Source organism: Ahaetulla prasina, chromosome 2, assembly GCF_028640845.1.
Source record: "Ahaetulla prasina isolate Xishuangbanna chromosome 2, ASM2864084v1, whole genome shotgun sequence".
Classification (NCBI taxonomy): domain Eukaryota; kingdom Metazoa; phylum Chordata; class Lepidosauria; order Squamata; family Colubridae; genus Ahaetulla; species Ahaetulla prasina.
Genome location: NC_080540.1, coordinates 272,185,267 through 272,205,622, shown reverse-complemented (window position 1 = coordinate 272,205,622; position 20,356 = coordinate 272,185,267). Strand labels below are relative to the sequence as shown.

Here is a 20,356-nt window from a genome sequence, read left to right as displayed (position 1 = left end):
TTGGCTAGAAATTGTTATTTCTCTGAGACTTCCCAGAAAAATCAATCTTCTAAAGTTGATAGGAAAAAAATTACTTAGAAAATCCATTTGTGTATTAGGCCTAATTCATTACATTCTTGTATAAGCTGTTTACCTATGGCACTTTTCTGTTCATCCATGTACTCCATGTATGTTAGGATAATATGAAAGAGGCAAATGGCATGGTTCAGTTTCAGGTAAATCTTGATTACCGTATATACTCGAATATAAGCCGATCCGAGTATAAGCCGAGGTCCCCAATTTTACCCCAAAAAACTGGGGTAAACTGGGAACTCGAGTATAAGCCGAGGGAGGGAAATGAGGCAGCTACCGGTCAGGGAAAGCCTCCCTCCCTCAGCCGAGAAGGCTGGCGGCTCCCCCGCCCCGCCCTCTCACTGCACCGGCAGGGCTTCCCCGCGCTAATGCAAAAGCCCGCCAAGTTTGCACCATCCGGTATAATGTGAAAAAAAGAAGAAGAAAAAAAACCTCGAGTATAAGCCGTATATACTCGAGTATAAGCCGAGGGGACGTTTTTCAGCACAAAAAACGTGCTGAAAAACTCGGCTTATACTCGAGTATATACGGTATGTTAAAGTGGGAAGAAACCATATATACTGCAATAAAAGAATGTAATCTTCTAATAGCAGTGAACCCCTTGGTTTCAAATATTAAGGACTCAGATTGTTGGAGGCAATATGCTGAAATTGTAAACGCCCGGAGAGTGCTATAAAGCACTGTGAGGCGGTATATAAGTCTTAATGCTATTGCTATTGCTAAGTGCTATTAATTATGAACCCATGAGCTGAATTTTTGGAGTTCAGTTACTTGCTGAGAAAGCTTTTGTTAACTATTATGCTATATTGAATAGTTTTCCAAGGGAACTCAAGACACTGAAAGACATATCTTTCAGACAAAAAGAACTTTGCAAGCTTAAATCTCTACATATACCCCATGTTACAGTATGAATAAATGTATACATGTAGAGCAATCACCGGTACATAACTAGTAACAATATGCAACAGTAATTATCAAAATTAAATGGAAAGTCGTTTGGAGTATTCAAAGAATAAAGCTTATTATTTAGGGAACACTAAACTCTTTAAGATACTACTTGTTGCATAATGATTACTGTAATATCTCTCTCTCTTGCCTCTCTCTCTGCTCCAGAATCTAAAAATTAAAGACAGTCCTGAGTACAATCCAGAACTTAGTTTATAGCTTCGCAATGAAACCTGACTGCAGGAATGTGGTTTTAATCTTTCGTCTTAGTTATTTTAGTCAGATAAGCAGGACCTTTTGCAATTGTAAATGTGCTTAGTTTTTAGATCAACAGAAATCACTCCTGTGACCCAGGGTTTTATTGCCTAACATTATCTCACTACTATGGTTCTGTTATACAGTTTATTAAAGTTTGTAAGTTAAGCAGGTTAATGAAAAGCAGCTCAACTTTGCTGCTATAATATATAAACTAGACTTCTTACATTGGTTTATTACTGCTAACTTTTTGGCTTGAGATAGAATGAGTGGAGCTTTTCATCATATTATTGTTTCTGCTATATGTGATTTAGAAAATTATAACATATTCAAAATGCCAAAGATAAGAGCAAACAGCTGCGAAGATGGAGCAGAAACATTAACTATGTTTTATTTATTGAATGCTAGCAGTATAATTTAACATTCCTTTCTATTATATCTAAATTGAGCCAGCATACCAAGAAGTCAGAAATACTGTTTCTGGTTTGTGTATTATTTATGTCAGTTTATCCTGCCTTTCAGAATATATACATAGTAACAAGGTAGGTTATAGAAAACATTAACAAGGATTAATAAAATCATAGTATATATTTCTAAAACAAGGAGATAATTCTCTTTAAGAATCAAACACCCTTTCAGATTAATATTCTACTGTTAATATTCCCTACATATGGCAGAGTCATCACAATACTTCATATATTTAAGAAGTTGTCAGTTGGTGAGGAAAAGATGTGTGTTTCCTCAGTTTAAAAAATGTCCAGCTTAGCACTCCTGGACACAGCAGGTAGCTGGATCCAGTATCACTTTGGGGCACTGTGGAAAGGTAAGAGTATCTAGAGCAATCACCTGATAGCTTGGCATGCATCCCAGCTAACTAACATTGCTTGTGAATTGACCAAGCAGGAAGAAGACACCCCAGGTTATTTTTCTCAGAATTTCTTTAAACCTGGACCCATTTCCTTTTATGAAACAAGAACAAACATCTAAATGTCTTTTTGTTCCAGCTTCTTGATGCATTTGGACACAAATCAAACATCAGTCTAGTGTTTGATTTTATGGAAACTGATCTAGAGGTAAGACTGCTTAAACCAATCATTTTCTACTGGTTTCACTTTTCCTGTAGAGGAGAGTTTCAGTCATTCTTTATACATAGTCAATAATCATAATCACTATGTGTAATCAAAGCTCATGGGAAGAAGTCACAAAGTTGCATGAAAAACTAGGAAAAAGAATAGAAAAGTAGAATGTGTCACTTGATTATTAAATAAACCTAAGGAATTGTTTCATGTCTGAAAATATCTCTCATAAGACTTCTCCGGTATCATTTAGTACTTCCTTCAACTTTAACTTGTCCTTGAACCCTTTTGGGGTATCTTATTGCTTTTAAATCTAAGAATGTGTAACTGAAATAATTAACATTCTGTCTCTAATTCCATTTTCTTCGATTAGAGGAATAGAGGTTTTCATCCTCTAAGTTATATAGGAAACATGATACTATACATGGCATTATTCTGAAGACAAGTAAAATAATTGAGTCATACTGCAAGCAACCTATTTGATATAGTCCAAAAAAGGAACAAGTTCATGAAACAGAGGACTGAAGATGATAGTGCTTTTATCAAAGAGTAAATTGCTTAAGGAGGTATTCATTTAAATTAGACCTAAAATATTCTAATGAGATGTGTCTCAGATAACTTTTTGTTAAATAGAAACTGTGGGTCAGCTAGATCATGCTTGGCAGAGAGCCGTGGAAATTGGTGAGACTAAGTTAAGATAAACTGATGTCCTATGATTTAATAATTCTGAACTTTGTGACTCAGTTCATACCATTTACTTAAGTCAAAACCAAGCAAGTCACATTATGGTTTAATGTAAAGTATGACTCCAGCCATTGGAGGTCAGGAGACACTAAGCTAGAGGTTATAGCTTAGTATCTTGTGGGAGCACCATAGAGATTTCACAAAAACACATAATCTTTAGCGGAAAGTAACCTTGTCACTTTGTAAAGCTGCATTCCTAATATCATTGACGAATTAATCTTCTGTAAATCTGCGGTGAAAAGTATTCGTTATTCTGGAATCCTCCATGTTTGTTGTTCCTCACTACTATTCCCATGAAATTTTGTACCATCTAAATGGTCGGTTCTGTATTTGAATACAGACGTGTGTAAACTTAGTTATTAAGTGGTTGCAGTTGATAAAAATATATTGATTTACAGGTTATAATAAAGGACACTAGTCTTGTATTGACACCTTCCCACATCAAAGCATATATGCTGATGACACTTCAGGGATTAGAATATTTACACGAACACTGGATTCTTCATAGGGTAAGTAAACGTAGAAACAAAATGAACAGACTTCCAGCCAACAGTGATCTTGTTTAAACAAGAATTGTGGGACTAGAATGATGGAGCTCTTTGTAAATTCCTTGTCTTGGCTTTAATTAAATCTGAAGTGTTAATATCTAAATAAAATTTCATTTATTTGTCTAAATAATTTGCAGTCATGTTGCTATTTTTGTCCTAATAGACAATGGTGATCTTTCTGAAAGTATAATACCTCTCACAAAGCCAATACTTTCAAATAATATATCATTTGGATTTATGGTATGTTTTAATAACTTGCTCAGAATGCCTTCAATGGTGGAAAAACATATTATGTTGCCAAGATAAAGAGACAAAACAGATGACAAACTGATCATTAGGGTAAAAATATTTGTCTTAAATTTTTATTTGTTTCTAATACATTATGGACTTCACATAGCCTCAGGGACAGAAATAAGCACAAAAGTTTAAGTATTATTTTTTCTGTTTGGTTGTTCAATCATATATGTGCGTAATCTGCTTCCTGCAAACCTATTTCTCAGTACATGTTTTGATATTTTAATTTATTCCTTTTATAAGTGTAAAAGTTACTCCTTTTCTAAAAAGAAAGTATTTTCATTTGAATATTACATACTCCTATCATTTTGCTCAATCTCTCTTTTTAAGGATCTTAAGCCAAATAATTTGTTGCTGGATGAAAATGGAGTTTTAAAACTAGCTGATTTTGGTTTGGCAAAATCTTTTGGAAGTCCAAACAGAGTTTATACACATCAAGTAGTCACAAGGTAAGAAAGAAAACATTGATGCACACAAATAAGCTATTCTTATAATCACTTTGTTTGCTTGTCTAGTCATACCTTAGAGAAGGACGGACTGTATCATAGTTATTGGGGGGAATTCTCTTACTTTGGGGATAAGGAAAAGGTCCTATGTAAGTAAAGCATTTCAGATGAACAGACACTGAAGATGTTTCTAGTACTTACTTAGTGTAATATTAAAGTAAAAACACTAAATTCCACATTAGCTGAATATAAATAAAGTAAATTACATAAGTCATATACTATGTAGTATAATATGAAATATATTTTCAGATCCTGGGATTCATTAACATTTTAATCATTATTTCCACTCCTTCTCATTATATATAATGATACTGAATTGGAAGGTTTAGATTCCTGCCGGATTAGTTTTAAACAGAGATTATGATCTTTTTATAAAATTAAAAAATGTTTAAAAGTCCATTTTTCATAGGTTGTTCTGTTCTGTTCAGTTATTTCACCTTTACATGGAATGTAATTACTTTTTCACATGACTATACTTCGTAAGAAATGAACAGTAGTATGTTGGTTTGCAAAATAGTCTCTGCAATAAAGATCCTGGCTTACAGAAAATAATGTGAGCATGCTAGGAATAAACTTTGTATTTGATTGTTCTTGTGATGTCCCTGGTAAAATGCACCCAAAATGACTTCTCCCAACACTTAGAAACTACACTATGTGGCATGGGTACAATTGTGGCTGATAACTAGATTACACCATCTCTGTCTTACTGTGGAAAAGTCTTCAGGGACCAAAGCCATGTTGAATAGCCAATATTTATAAGCCCATCTAATTATGCCCATGGCATATGGAAGATTGTGTCTTGAACTGTAAGAAAAATAAATAATACAAGGCATGCATTAATAACTGAAAGGAAGAATAGGTGCATTGTGTGTCAGTACAAGTAAGAGAAAGATGACAGATTTAACAAAGGTTGGCTAAACTTGGAGAATGCAGTTAATTACATGTAGGAAAATAATATGGATTTAATTATGAATGAAAGACTAAAATATATCTCTAGAAGTATGAATTGGAGTAACCTAATATGTTGTGTGTATGAAAGTAGGAAACCATAGATTGTTGTTGTTACATTATTACAGTGACATATTCCACTTAATAATGATAAAAAATGAATTTTGGATAAAATCATGCAACATTTTAAATGAATACAAATGAGGAAGAAATTATTTTGTTAAATTATAAGGAACAAATGGGAGGACCACAATAGGAAAATATGAAAAAAAAACTATTGGTCTATGAGGTGACCCAAAAATGAATTGGAAGAGCAGATGGTGAGAATTAGTTAGAAAACACCCTTTCTGTTTTGAATATGTGGTTAAACATAAATGTATTCATATACACTTGGCAAAGGAAGTACAAATCTAAAAATATGATTAATGTGATTGTGTTGAAGGATTGAGAGAATTAATGAAGAATACAAGGGTGGTGAGTGGTTTTGAGTGTGGGAAAGATCATTTTTGGATCTTGTGGGGGAAATGAACATGGAAGAAAATGGAAGAAATATGAGTAAGTAGAAAATTGACAAAAGGAAATATACCAATTGCTGCATTCCTACTCGGCTACCTGAAAGTGAGAGCTGATTATGTATCGTTTCCATACAACTATTACTCACCAATAACTTTAATTCTTCTAAGAACTTTCAGTGCATGTGTTACTTCAAAATTGACCCTATTGTTAATATCTGTAATTACAGTTAGGACTCATTCAGCCTAATGGTGAATTTAAGCTGAATTAAAACCATTAGGCTTCTTAGAAATTGCTTTTGAAGATTTGGTATTAATGGTATTGTTCATTACTTTTTCTTCAACTTTTTAAAATATTTTTTCAAGTTAATTTTAAGGTATTAATCTGTAGGAAAGGTCTATACTTAAATAAATATTTTCATCCTTAAAGGCAAAGTGAACAAATGTGTAGTTTCTCTCTCCCCACATAGCTTGATTGTGAAAAGGATATAAAATATCTCATACCATGGTAAGCTTTTAAAGATGTACTAGAATATATTACTCATACATGATTTTTAAAGAGATTTGTTGACTATCTACCCATATTTCATTGTTTATATGTGATTTCTTATCTGCATTTCTTCTTTATATTGTTTTAAACTTGTACTTTGAAAAAAACAATTGACAAGTTTGTACCTTAAGTTTTACATAAGTCTCTTCAGTGAAGAAAGACAATGTAATCTGATTGTTACCTATTTTACAGGTGGTATCGAGCACCCGAACTATTGTTTGGAGCTAGAATGTATGGGGTGGGTGTGGACATGTGGGCAGTAGGCTGCATCTTGGCTGAATTGCTTCTAAGGGTAAGTGTGGGACAGGGCTTGACTGAAAGTGATTGACAGGTTAAATTTCACTTCTTGCACCATCATTCAATCTGTCGGTGTTAACAAGTAAGAGAGAACTAGGGAGAGCCTTGACTGAGAGCTTTTCTTAGGTTACAGTTCTGTCCGATTCAGGTTTCTTTTATCTAACCATTGTCTTCATAGAGGCTGTTCCTGAAGGTTATTCCTTCTGCTGTAACAAATACAAGTATCTTATTTATTTAGCTATATTTATACATTACCCCAACCTAAGTGACTGTATAGAGCAGGGCTGTCAAACAGTGCCGTGACAACATGAGTTTGACACCCCTGATATAGAGTACTAAGCAGGGCAGAGCATCCTCATTACTAAAACAGAAAATCAATTGTCATACCCATCATAGTGGGGAAAAAACAAAACCCAGAGCCAGATGAACCCCGCAAATTATTCCAGAGTCCAGCAGCCCATTAAAATAGAGCTGCTTTGAAGGTAAGGGTCAGTCACATTTGGGGAGGGAGTGGGGTGGGGGCAGGGGTGAAATGCTCCTGGTTCGGACCGGATCAGCCAATCTGGTAGTGATGGCAGTGGTTCGGAGAACCGGTAGCAAAAATCCCTGCCACCACCACCCCGTCCATGCCCACCCAATGCCCAGTCGCCCGCTTCCCTGCTTGCCCTTCTTTTAAAAAAATGCTTTTAAAAGGTAAAAAAAGAAGCTCTGACAATCACAGCTGAGCTGTGCAATCATCAGAGCCTTTTTTTTTTACTTTTAAAAGCAATTTTTTTATAACCTATTCGGCCAAATAGGTTGTAATATTTTTAAAAGAAAAAAAAAAGATCACACACCACAGCTGATCACACACACACCCTGTGCGCTGTTTTACTTACCACATGTCTCATTTTGGCGTGCAGTGCGTGCATGCGCACCCTGCATTTGGTACATGGCGTGCACTGTGCATGCGCGCACACAGCACACATGCACAGCCAGCGAACCAGTAGTAAACCATTTCAGATTTCACCACTGGGTGGCGGTGGGGAATATACTCTGCAACCATCTTTGGTATGTCATAAAACCTAAGAATTTTCACATGTTTAAGGTTGCTTTCCTTCAACTGATACTAATAATGGGCGGAGTCTGAGCCACATTGGAGTGGGACACTCTATCTTTACTTTTGCGAATCTCTTTCTCATGTCCCTCTTGATGAGGCAGTGAACAGATTGCTTGGAGAGGCCTTTTCTTCGTTCTTCCATCACTTCAGTCATTCCAGGGTTTCTCCCCATCCTCCTCCTCCTCCCTCTCATCTGTATGAAATTAAATTATTCTCCAGTCATTATAAAAAACCAGAGTCTCGCAATGTAGAGAATTTATTGCCATGACTTGAATTTATTGCTCAGAAACCATGAGACTTGTAAAGCCAAATCATTAAACGTTTTGAATCCCAGTGTGTTCATCTTACTATAGGTTCCATTTTTGCCAGGAGATTCTGATCTGGATCAGCTCACCAAGATTTTTGAAACCCTTGGTACGCCAACAGAGGAGCAATGGCCTGTAAGTTGATTGGCTGAAGAATTAAATTGTATTTATAGAAGTGGGGCTATCATTCCGTAGTAACTAACCTTTTCTTATACTTGTTTCATTTTCTTCCAACAGGGTATGACAAATCTTCCAGATTATGTTACTTTTAAAAGTTTCCCTGGAATGCAATTTCAGCACATCTTCAGTGCCGCCGGTGATGATTTGCTGGAATTGCTGCAAGGCTTATTTCGCTTTGATCCTTGTACTAGGCTCACAGCTAGTCAGGTATTTTTAACTTACCCTATAAATTACTGCTAGTGTACTAAAAAAAAATAGTTGACAAAACTGCTCTATTTTGTTGTAAAAAAAAATAAAACTATAATCTCACATTTTCCATGCCTATTGCCCTTTTCAGGCCATCTTCTTGGCAATGAGTTTGTTTCTGATATTATCAGTGAGTTAATAACTTTCAGTTTGCTTTCCGACAACCAGTTCTCAAGATAAAGTTAAAAGGGTAAGTGAATCAGGCTAGTGGCTGAATACAGCTAAAGCAAATTGCAAGGCAGGACTTCTTCGGCCAAAATCTAGGGCCACCAACTCAAGAAATCAGTCAGGTAAAGCAGCTTAAGCAATGGAGAAGAGAGAAAGGTTTGTGTCTTGCTAGTGGAAAGGAGAAGCATGCCTGATCTCTCAGCACTTAGTGGCAAAGCAATTTCTCCCTTGGCTCAGACTGCAAAGAAGAAGAATGGGCACTGAACCAATAACTTCCCTTTCTCTGAGGCCCCACAAGTAGCTAGAGTGCTTGCAACAGAATTTATTATAAGAAGATGCAAGTACCTCTGAATTTATTCCCATATTGTATTTGTAATTAAAAGCATGTGTTTTAAAATCTTGGTTTGGTGTGTTTATTAATCAACACTAGCAAAATGTTTCAGACCTTTTTCCTAAACCCTTTCTTGAGAACTCCATATGAACAAATGTTTCCAGATAGAGCTGCCTTTATTATTATTTTAAAGACTGGGAACGTCTATTTGTGTGCTGCAGCTGTTCTTGTGGTCTTCATTTTTTTCTCAGGTCACACTAAAAGTTTTTCCTGGCATAGATACCTAGAAATGTATTTCAGTCCTATAGGTCCCACCAGAAAACATGAGGTATATAGTTGCAACAGACTTGTCTATTAATTGGGTATAGACTATTATTTTATGATTAAGTGTTTTGTATTGCATTGATTTCATACAAAATATTTTTTTGTATGAGGATCTTGCTGCTTTTATGAAAATGATAAAAGCAGTGCTATGGCACTACATAACAAACTCTGCCTTTTTGGGCCTACATGCTGTATCACCACCCTTAGAAAAGGGACCTGCACTTTGACTCTACTTTTATCAGTCCCTGCAAACACCACTGAATGTGCAAGCCTTCTCTATAGGTAGTTCTCGACTTACAACCATTCATTTAGTGACTGATCAAAGTTACATAGGCACTGAAAAAGGGACCTGACAGTTTTTCACATTTACAACTGTTGCAGCATGCCCATGATCAAAATTCAGATGCTTGGCAACTGACTCATATTTATGATGGTTGCGGTGTCCTGGGATCTTTTGCGATCTTCTGACCAGAAAAGTCAATGGGGAAGCCAGGTTTACTTAACAGCTGTGTCACTAACTTAACAACTGCTGTGATTCACTTAACAACTGTGACAAGAAAGGTCATAAAATGAGGCAAAATTCACTTAACAACTGGCTGGCTTAGCAGCAGAAATTTTGGGCTCAGTTGTGGTTGTACTTTATTAAAGGTACTCCATACTCCATCCTTACAGTCATTCAGCATCCTATACCCCCTTAACTTTTTCAGCCGTCTTTGGATGTTTTTGTTTGGGGGTAAGGAATACAATTGTACGCAAATCTGTTCACTTCCTCATTCTTTAAGAGCTGCTGGATGTATAAAGAATAGCACTCAAAGGAGCTTCTGTTTTATTGCATAGCATATAGGGTCTCCTGCTCAAGCAGGGGTATCTATATCTCCTATGAACCTATATATCTGTCTATCTAGGTCTGTCTCTATAGAGAGAGGGTTGTCTCTTGAGCAGGGGTTGGACTAGAAGACCTCCAAGTTCCCTTCCAATTCTGTTGTTCTATGTTTTGGCACCTAACTTAACCTAACTTATTTATAATTAATTAGCTTACCTGCCTATTTCTAGATTCCTGAATGATCAGGCTTTGATATGTTCTATCTGTTCATCCCTATATTTTATCAAAATGAATGTATCAACACAATATTAACAAGTTATCTGGAGATTAAAGACCTGATATCCAGTGTATCTGGAGGGCACAAAATTAGTATGATAAATCTTTGTTCCTAGCTGGTCCCAAACAAGTCCAGACTTTCCAAGTCTGACTGCAGCACATGTTGGCAGCTTGCTAATACTAACATTGGACATCTTATTGTCTTCTTTTTACCTTTACAGTGACACCATTTTCAACTCCTGTACCATTTCTAATTCTAAATGGAATATATAGAACTGTGGCAATATTCTCTCTTATTACCATTATATTTCTTTCCGGCTCATGCAAAAGCTTTTAATTAAAGTTCATACAACCAAACATGTTAAATACAGCTTGTATAGAGAGAACTGTTGCTTGAAAGATGCAGCTTATTCTGTCCTTCTGCATTTCAGGCACTGAAACATGAGTATTTTAGTAATCGACCAGCACCGACACCTGGAAGTCAATTGCCAAGACCCAACTGCCCTGCAGAAGCTTTGAAAGAGCAACAAAATCCTGTTTCTAATTTAAAAAGAAAAAGGGTGGATGGAAAAGATCAAGGTAAAATTATGATCAATTGTTTCTTAGATTTTGTGTTAATTAATCTAATTCATATCCTGCTTTTTCTCTCAGAAATATATGATTTTCATATGGAATCTTATTTAATTTTATTTCTATAACAGCCCTGTGGGTTGGGCTAAGAGGGGTGACTGACCCAAAGTCAGGCACTGGGTCTCCATGTCTGAACTTAAACTTGTCAGATACCATAACTACCATATCCATGGGCAGCCACATAGAGATGCAGCTGCAACCATGTGGTCAAAACCATCTATTTTTATGTATGCTGTATATTCTATAAATAAGGACAGAGCTTTGATCACATAGTCATATTTACTTTTCATGCACACATATAAATATGCACAAAAGCATATTATCATTCTAATGTTTAAAATAAACATATATTGCATTTTATCCAAAGTAAGGGAGCAGGAAAGTGGGTTTGCCATTCCTGGTTTAAAGAGTTCAATTAGTGTTACCATTATTTAAAATGTTTTTATTTAAACATTTCTAGACTGCTTTTTAGCAGAAAAGCCTTCTAAGAGACTTAGTTTTATTTGTAAAAGAAATGTAGCCATGCTCTGCTTGAATAAGATTCAGTTTTGATGAGTTATGTTTCACAAATTGAAAAAAATCCAGAGATTACAGTCTTAAAACTAGAAAATATTTACTGGAATTGTTCAAACAGCAAAGAATTTTGTCGCTTGGAAACAACCTGTATTAGACTTCATGAGGATACCAATATAAAGCAAGAGAGTATTTGCATTTATTGAATATAGTCTTTTTTATTTAAAGTTCAGAAGAGAAATTCCTCATCCCCACAGTTTCCACATTCAGATTAGGAATAGATAGTAAAACCTGTACTTTATATATTTCCAACAATACATAGCTATAATAAATTTTTGAGAAGGATCAAGACATAGTAATTTGCTAAACTGATATGCAAAAATATGAGATGTGTATTTTTTCCACCCAGGGTTACCCAAAAAACTGGTTTTTTGACAACTATGGGAAATGAGGATCTTGAACATTTCTGCTGCTATGATATCTGAAAAGACCAAATGTGAGAACTGGGAGAAGTCAATTAAAAATAGGAGAAAGCTATGTTTGTAAATGTATGTAATATGTATGTAGTATTTCAATACATAATAACCATGTATTTTGTTACCTTTTTTAAAAAAAATAAAAATACAAAAAAATGATGTGCTGAGTAAAAATGTTTTAAGTATAAATACATGCACAATCAGCTGAATGAACTGGAAAATTATAAATTGCAAATGCAAAGATTAGAAATGAAACTCTTTTTTTCCAAATATCCCTGTTAGGCAGAGACAAGGCTAAAATATTTTGTTCTAACAATATGCTTCAGTATATAGCATAAAGCTGCTTGCTCCTTGAGAAACCAGATTACCAAGCAGAAACCCAAATACTTTGAAGACATGATGTTGAGCAGATGTTGAATTAAAAAGTATGTAGAATTTAAAAAATGGATTGAAATAAAGACATAACAATGAATAACATGAACTAAATCAAAGAGATTAATGGAATGTCCATGGAAAAAACTGTGGACTTATTTATTTCATAATTTTATGCTTCCCATTCAAAACAAAGAACAAAAACGTATAGTTACAATAGGTGCATATATCATTTTTGGTCACTGAGTCTTCAAAGCATTCTTAATGGCCAGCAGATTCAGGAATTTGCAATGGGGGGGAGGGAAAGAGGTTATTCCATGTGTCAGGTTGGGGGGGGGAGAAGCATGGAAACTGGAGATAGATGGTTCCACAAATATCCAGAAGCCATTAGTGATGTTACACGAGGATACTTAGGTGGACTAACTACAGCTTCTGAATAGTTTGCAAGGGCTGTCTCAGGTACAATGCAGTAGTGAAGGTGAGAAATAAGACATGAGTGACTGAATAGCAATCCCAAATTCAGGAATGTGAAAAGTTGGGACATAACCTCTGATCACCTTCTACAACCTTCTGACAAGCAATGTCAATCGGGAAGCCAGATTCACTTAACAACTGTGATACTAAACAACTGCAATAATTTTCTTAACTGTGGCAAGAAAGGTCATAAAAAGGGTCAGAACTCATTTGTCTCGCTTAGCAACAGAAATCTGGGGCTTAATTGTGATTTTAAGTGGAGGACTATCTGTATTACTCCTTAACATCCCTGCATTTACTTTTAACCCATTCTAATAATATAAAATTCTAATATTTCCCACTGCATTCATCTATTTTCTTACCTGCTGTCTAGTCTGAGCTGAACATTAGTTTTTCCTCTAAGTGGGGCTTTCAAATGCTTCTGCTCAGTGGTGCCGGCTGCAACCGGTTTAACAACTGGTTCTGTGAGTGCACGCTTCGCACTTGCCTAACGCACTTGCACGTAGCTTTCAAAATACAGCAATTTGAAGCTCAGCTGCTTACCTTCTAAGGCAGCCCCGGTAATAGACCAGCGGAGGGACAGAAATCAGCCGTCTCAGAAAAAAGGAAATATAGGACAGGATAGGGTGGGGGCAGGTGGGTGGGGCCAGCTGGTCAGAACTACTGGTTCGCCCGAACCAGCAGCAGCCCACCACTGTTTCTGCTACATTTCTTAGGTCTGTAATATGCTTTTATAGTTAACTCTTTAGAGCAGTGTTTTTCAAATTTGGCAACAGGGTTCGTTGGGGAATTCTCGGAGAATTCTTCAAAGTTGCCAAGTTTGAAAAACACTGCTTTAGAGTAACAAACCATAGAGTTACCCTGTCTTCAGTGTGCCCCTGGCCCCCTCTCCAAAGTTCTGAATGATTATATTCCCCAATTTCATGTAATTTTTAAACAGCATATAGGAAAACAGAGCAACAATGGCCAACAACTGAGGTGTCAAATAGGATGAGTCCATATTCTGAATCCCAACAGGAAGAACCAGTAACACTGAAAAGTACTTATTGCACCTAAAGCCTAATCTCACCAGGAGGATGTTCTATGCAGTGTTTCTCAATCTTAACATCTGTAAACTCCAAATTCCCAGAACTTTGTGGACTTCAACTCCCAGAATTGCAAAAGTTGAAAAACATTGCTCTAGAACAGAGGTGTCAAACTCAAGGCCTCTGGGTCGGATCTGGCTCGCGGGGCCACCCTGGAAACAGCGAAGGACCAGTCCTCTGCAAGCAAAAACAGAGCTTGTGAGGGCTGCAGTTGGCCCTCCGGAGCTCAGTTTTTGTTGGCAGAGGGTTGCAGGAGGCTGTTGCGGCTGAAAATGGAGCTCAGGAGCCAGTTTTCGTTGGCAGAACCTTTAGGCCTCCACAGACGCCCCCAACATGAGTGACATCAAGCTGGCTACACTTCCCCTGGCCAAACACGACCCTGATGCGGCCCTCAATGAAATAGAGTTTAACACTCCTGCTCTAGACTCTGGTCCCTTGATGGCGAACCTACGGCACGCGTGCCACAGGTGGCACGCGGAGCCATATCTGTGGGCACCCGAGTGTTGCCCTAGCTCAGCTCCAGTGCACATGCATGCACCAGCCAGCTCATTTTCAGGCCTTCCAGGCCCACCAGAAGTCGGGAAATGGACCATTTTTGGCCTCCAGGTGATGGGGAAGGCCATTTTTGTCCTCCCCAGGCTCCAAGAAAGCCACTGGAGCCTGGGGAAGGCAAAAAATTGGGCCTCTGGTCTTACTGGTAACCTTTTTGCCATCACTTGCCAAAAGCAGGGAGAGTGCGGGGTGGTCACTCCCGCATGTGTGAGGGCGTGGGGCGCAGGGGGATTGCATTATGGATATGGGCACATGCGCACGTGACCACCACCACCCCGCTTTTGGCACACGATGGGAAAAAGCTTAGCCATCACTGCTCTAGTCAAAAGATTCTGAAAGATGCTGAGATCCAGGAATATAAGAATGTCAGTTCTTCAACTCAGTGCCTCATAATGCTCAGAATTCCCTTTGTATCTTTATACTTCACATTTTTTTATTTGCATTTATATCCCGCCTTTCTCCGAAGACTCAGGGCAGCTTACACTATGTTAGCAATAGTCTTCATCCTATTTGTATATTTATATATTTATATTTATGACTTATGATTTATATTGATATATTGACCATCAATTGTGTTGTAAATGTTGTACCTTGATGAACGTATTTTTTCTTTTATGTACACTGAGAGCATATGCACCAAGACAAATTCCTTGTGTGTCCAATCACACTTGGCCAATAAAAATTCTATTCTATATACAAAGTCAACTTATTGCCCCCGACAATCTGGGTCCTCATTTTACCTACCTTATAAAGGATGGAAGGCTGAGTCAACCTTGGGCCTGGTGGGACTAGAACCTGCAGTAATTGCAAGCAGCTGCTGTTAATAACAGACTGCATTAGCAGTCTGAGCCACAGAGGCCCTGTGACATTTTTATAAAACTAGACTGACATTTTCACATCCACCTTGATATGATGTCATTTTTTTTAATTGATTCATTAAGATGAGAACCAACAGATTTGCACCAACAAATACTGGTCAGGGAAAAGAAATTGATAAAAGCAAGACTGCATTGTATCCGAGTCTCAATGCATTTCGAGGAGCTTACCTCTTGGTTAACGGGTTGAAAAAAATAGTGACATGCTTATTACATCGTAAAAACAGGTCTTGAGTAGAATACACAACACATGAAAAAATAAACAATTATAAAACGTATGTACAAAGCAACTGCAAAGAAACAGGCTCAATAAAAAGATGGGGTAGCAGCACCTACAATACTCAAACGACTGAGCAGCTTGATTCTTGTCCTTGCCAAAACAATAATAATAAAAAAATGGAGCGCGAGAAGCAAGCTCCAGCCTCATCCAGCAGAAAGGCGCTTTCAGACGCAAAATAAAACGCAAGGGGTGAAGCGAGTCGCCTTACTAGCGGAGCCCACTAGGCATTTTTCTCCCTGAAAACGTCGGCTGCCCTGACCACCCCGCGGGTAGCCCCTCCGCAGAGCGCTACCCGCGGCAGACGCTTCCCTGCCTCCTCGTAAACAAGCGCGGCCGTCCGTCTCCAACTCCTCCCTCTCCCCCCTTCTCTCTCGGGAAAGCCCAAGCCGCCTGGCATCGCGCCTGCGCTTCACCTCCGAGCCCCACCAGAGTCCCTGGGCGTGTGAACGCGGACAGGTGGCCTGCCGCTGGGTTTACCCGATCCTCTCCCCTCTCCTACTCTTCTAACGCGGCCCCCGCACCGGAAAGCCATCCAGCTCCTTAGAGGCAAACTGACGACAGCGGAAGCCTAATCGCACTGTTTGGGCTGGGCTGGAGCTAGCTTGTCTCTCCGCCCTGAGGGTTGCACCCGAGAGGTGGGTCAGTCTCTGGACAGCTGGGCGCCGGGGCCACGCCGCAGCAGGCTGCGCTCGGCGTTCTCTGAGCCGGAGGGGACCCCAGCAGCTACCCGCCGCCGCCGACTCGCCGGGAGAGGCCACCAGGCGCCTGAAGAGCGCGGGCAGGTGCGGGGAGAGCGTTGCGCGGCGACGACCATGTCTGCGCGCTGCTGCGCCGGCCAGGTAAGGCGCGCGCTAACGCAGCCCGCCGGGTTTCTGTCCCGGGTCAGGGAGCCTTCCTCAACAGCTCCACCCTGGCTTCGTGGCAGGCGGTGTCCTTGGGGGCTGCGCCAGCGCTTCTTTTCGCCGGACAATGCCGTTCGCCCCGCGCCTTCGCGATGGGCAGGAGATGCGCTGGCGGGTGCGCTTCTCCGGCGGAAGCCTGGCTCCTCACCAGATTCTCCAGCCATTTAGGAGCTCTCTGGGCTCGAACTAAGGATCCAATTGACCGCTTCCTCTGATTTCCCAGCTGCAAATTGCTTTCCCTGTCGGTTGAATGGGCGTCGGGGATCGCTTGCAGTTTTCACAGCCTTGCTCTTGGTTGTTAAACCGGAAATCAGGGCCAAGCTGGTGATTGCAGACTCGGATTGAGATATTGCTTTGTTTTTCTCTGGGTCAATTTGCTATATATCGTTTGTAAAGTATATATGACCTGCTTTCGGCGGGGCTGTCAAAGGAATTTAGCAAAACAATGAAGAAGACTCACTAAAGAAGACCTGCTAGTATCTGTGTTTTGATAAAACAATAGTTATTGTATTATTTAGTTATAGTCATGTCCACAGTTGTCATCATGCAACCCAATCCCAATTTAAGTTGCTTGGAATTTGTCTCAATTCAGTAGTATGCGTTTTTTGTAACTTTTATGTCTGTATTATATTTGCTTATCCTAAGAAAAGTAACTTTTTTCTGTGGGGTGGAGTTTACAATGTTCGGCTGGACTGTGATTTATTGAATAAAGGCATAGTTGCTTTAAATAAAGCATGACTAACAGTATTAGTGCAACATGTGAACTAGGTTACTATAATAGCTTGATGAAGGAAATTATGTATAAATGTGCTGCCTCCAAACTTCCCTATGTACTGTTAAAAATTTACACCCTCTTCCGAATAAGAATTGAACAAGAAAACTGACAATTTTCAATCAGGAACAGCAAATCTCTAGGAAAAAAGGATGCACCTACTTCTTTGTGTTTGTATTATTTATGTTTTGTGTTTCCTATGCTGTAATTAACATGGACTTGTCCTGGAGATTATTTATTTTATTTTGTTTTATTCAATTTTTATACCGCCCTTCTCCCGAAGGACTCAGGGCGGTGTACAGCCATGTAAAAGTCACAATATAAACATTAAAAGAAATTAAAACAAGCATATTATAAGGTGGCCGAATTTAAAACATTTAAAACTTTAAAATATAAATAAACACACTAAAATTTTAAGCCAGTCCCGCTTGAATAAATAGGTGTGTTTTCAGCTCACGGCGAAAGGTCCGAAGATCAGGCACTTGACGTAACCCAGGGGGAAGCTCGTTCCAGAGCGTAGGAGCTCCCACAGAGAAGGCCCTACCTCTGGGGGCCGCCAGCCGACATTGTTTGGCGGATGGCACCCTGAGAAGGCCCTCTCTGTGAGAGCGTACAGGTCGGTGGGAGGCAAAAGGTAACAGCAGGCGGTCCCATAAGTACGTAAGATGGAGGAAGTTGACCCCTTCCCCCTATATAATTTTCCATTCTGCCTGCAGTCAGGATTCTAAATTCTAGATCCAATTCTTCCTATTTCCATACCATAAAGAAGTGTTTGTGTTCTCTAACTGTGCATGTGAAATATGTTAATATATGAAAGAATGGTTGAAATTTGATAGCATCTTAACTTTCAACTGGTGACCACATATGGTAACAGCTTATATATAATTTGGTGTCCAGTTGGCAATCTTGCCATATGCATTATTTCATATCCAGCAAGTGTCTACTGAAGTCTTAAATCTAATGAACACATTTTTTTTGGTAGTACAGTAATTTTATTAAAGATTATGATTACATCAGTAAAAACTAATACGAACTTTAAAAATAGAAATAAAAGGTGCAGAAAATATAAAGGAAAAATAGAAAAAAATAAGAATATAGTGAAGAAAAAGGGATATATAAAGAAGTTGTTTCTCATTTTCATCACAACTATAAACAATTTTATTAACTTATCACCTCCTCTTAAAATACCACAAATGATCTCTTCTTCCTCTCCCGTCTTTTATCTATATTCCAGTCCATAAATATTGTCTTTTCAGTCCTGGTGTCGGCAAAAGTCCTTAAGAGTAATCAGAAATAATATTTTAAACTTGGTCAAATAACCCAATTTTATATTCCTTCCTTTTACTTCTAATAATCTTAATCTTTAATCCATTCAAATGATGTTGTAAAATTTAAGATCTTTTCATTTTTTCTTTGTCCCTTCTCATGAGATTCTTCTAAGCTTTAACAAGGCTTTTTCATAAATCCAAAATTATCCATCTCACTCTCTTGGTTTACTGTTTATATATCCCTTTTAATTATTAAGTCAGCCAGTTTCTTTTTATCAGTTAACATCTTTTTCCACTGCATTCTTGTAGCCTGTAATTTGTAAATCCAGTTTCAATTCAGTCTCAATCTTGTCAAGTAAAACTTGTTCCTCTTCTGTAATATATTTGGACAGTTTCCACATAGGAGTAGATGTCTCTGTTGATACTACGGTATTAAAATTAATGTTTGAGTCCATTACTGAAAAATATCAAATTTCTCCAATTTTGGTTGATTCTGTAATTGTAAGTCATTACAATTTTTTGCAGTTTGTGTTCTCCTTTAATTGTAATATTTAGTTCCCCCTAGTGTCCAGTTTTTAAAATATTATGTTTCTTTAAAAAACTGAGGACAAAAGAATTTTCCCATGGGAAGTATTCTTTGTAATTAATTCCAAAATCTTATTTCAAATTTATCTGGATTCATAGTCTGTTTGTAGCTTCCTAAAATTGAAGTTTTAATCCTTTTGATATTTCTTCCAAAGATGCTTTTCTAAAAAGCAACTGGACTTTTGGGGATTGGTTGGTTGGTTGGTTTTTTTAATGAGAAGCGAAAGGTTTTCAAATTAAAAAAACAAAACAAGAAAGTTCAATTGTCTTTTGGAAAAACACCTTTGGGTCAACCGTGACCTGGATGATTGAGAATCCCCATAGACATTTTGATATTGCTGTTTTTTCAGAAAAAAATATTTTAAAAAACTTCTTATAGTTAAAACTTTATTTCATTGAATATTAAAGGAACTCACCTGGTGCTGTCAAACTTATCCTAATGGCTGAAAAGCATCTAACAAGCAATTAATGGTTACTAAAAGTGATAGTGATTTTATAAAGTAATTAGAAAAGAAAGCATGCAAATTTAGCACCCTTTCAAAGCTATTCCCACGTCTCCCAAAGTTCTAAGTCGCCCGAGTCTACTGTTTTGCAATCTTATGAGGAGCAACTATTTGGTGCACTTGTGGGTGATCTCAAATCTGTCCTTGTCTGAACAGGAAGAGCCAGTCCATTCTGCTATGGTTGTCAGTTCTGTATTTCAGATCCATCTTTATCTGTCATTTCTTCCCCTGGAAGTCCCCCAATCAACACATTTTCTTACATTCTATAGAAATACTTTTTGGACATCTTTGAAACCATTTACATCAGAATGAAAAGCTAACAAAAAGCAGAAACTGTGTAAAATTAGAGTGACTGCATGTTTTGTAAGATAAAGCTTTTGATCAAACTTCTCTGTCATGACAGCCATTTTTTGTTAGTACTCAGGATAGATAGACTGGTAAAGCAAGCATCCCTCTTGGTGACTTCATGGAGAAATGGCACATAAAAACACACATATAGGTTTTATGGCGGTAGTATAAAATGGTTGCCAGTCTAGCCTATAGAGCACAGATGTCAAACTCACGACGTCA

The 20,356-nt window shown here is 38.0% G+C and overlaps 2 protein-coding genes and 1 long non-coding RNA gene across 6 annotated transcripts in view; 2 read left to right on the top strand and 1 right to left on the bottom strand.

Annotated features, from left to right (window-relative positions):
- CDK7 (cyclin dependent kinase 7) overlaps positions 1–12,277 on the top strand; it is a 34,762-nt gene extending 22,485 nt beyond the window's left edge. For all 3 annotated transcript variants that reach the window (XM_058169393.1, XM_058169395.1, XM_058169394.1), the window contains 8 exons: positions 2,277–2,345; positions 3,491–3,601; positions 4,265–4,383; positions 6,643–6,742; positions 8,200–8,286; positions 8,389–8,538; positions 10,931–11,078; positions 12,052–12,277. In XM_058169393.1, the coding sequence (XP_058025376.1) occupies positions 2,277–2,345; positions 3,491–3,601; positions 4,265–4,383; positions 6,643–6,742; positions 8,200–8,286; positions 8,389–8,538; positions 10,931–11,078; positions 12,052–12,077 (810 nt within the window). In that variant the 3' untranslated portion in view covers positions 12,078–12,277. The remainder of the gene's footprint in view (positions 1–2,276; positions 2,346–3,490; positions 3,602–4,264; positions 4,384–6,642; positions 6,743–8,199; positions 8,287–8,388; positions 8,539–10,930; positions 11,079–12,051) is intronic.
- The window catches only part of LOC131191353 (uncharacterized), a 29,908-nt gene extending 13,882 nt beyond the window's left edge, over positions 1–16,026 (bottom strand). Inside the window, exon 1 of the long non-coding RNA XR_009153480.1 lies at positions 15,648–16,026. This is a non-coding gene — a long non-coding RNA (uncharacterized LOC131191353). The remainder of the gene's footprint in view (positions 1–15,647) is intronic.
- Positions 16,027–16,303: 277 nt separating this feature from the next.
- Positions 16,304–20,356, top strand: part of SERINC5 (serine incorporator 5) — a 45,515-nt gene continuing 41,462 nt past the window's right edge. Inside the window, exon 1 of one of the 2 annotated variants that reach the window (XM_058169391.1) lies at positions 16,304–16,595. Coding sequence is in view for 1 of the 2 variants with exons in the window: in XM_058169390.1 (XP_058025373.1) it covers positions 16,569–16,595 (27 nt within the window). In the remaining variant the exon portion in view is untranslated. The remainder of the gene's footprint in view (positions 16,596–20,356) is intronic. The other variant, XM_058169390.1, reaches the window with a different exon arrangement.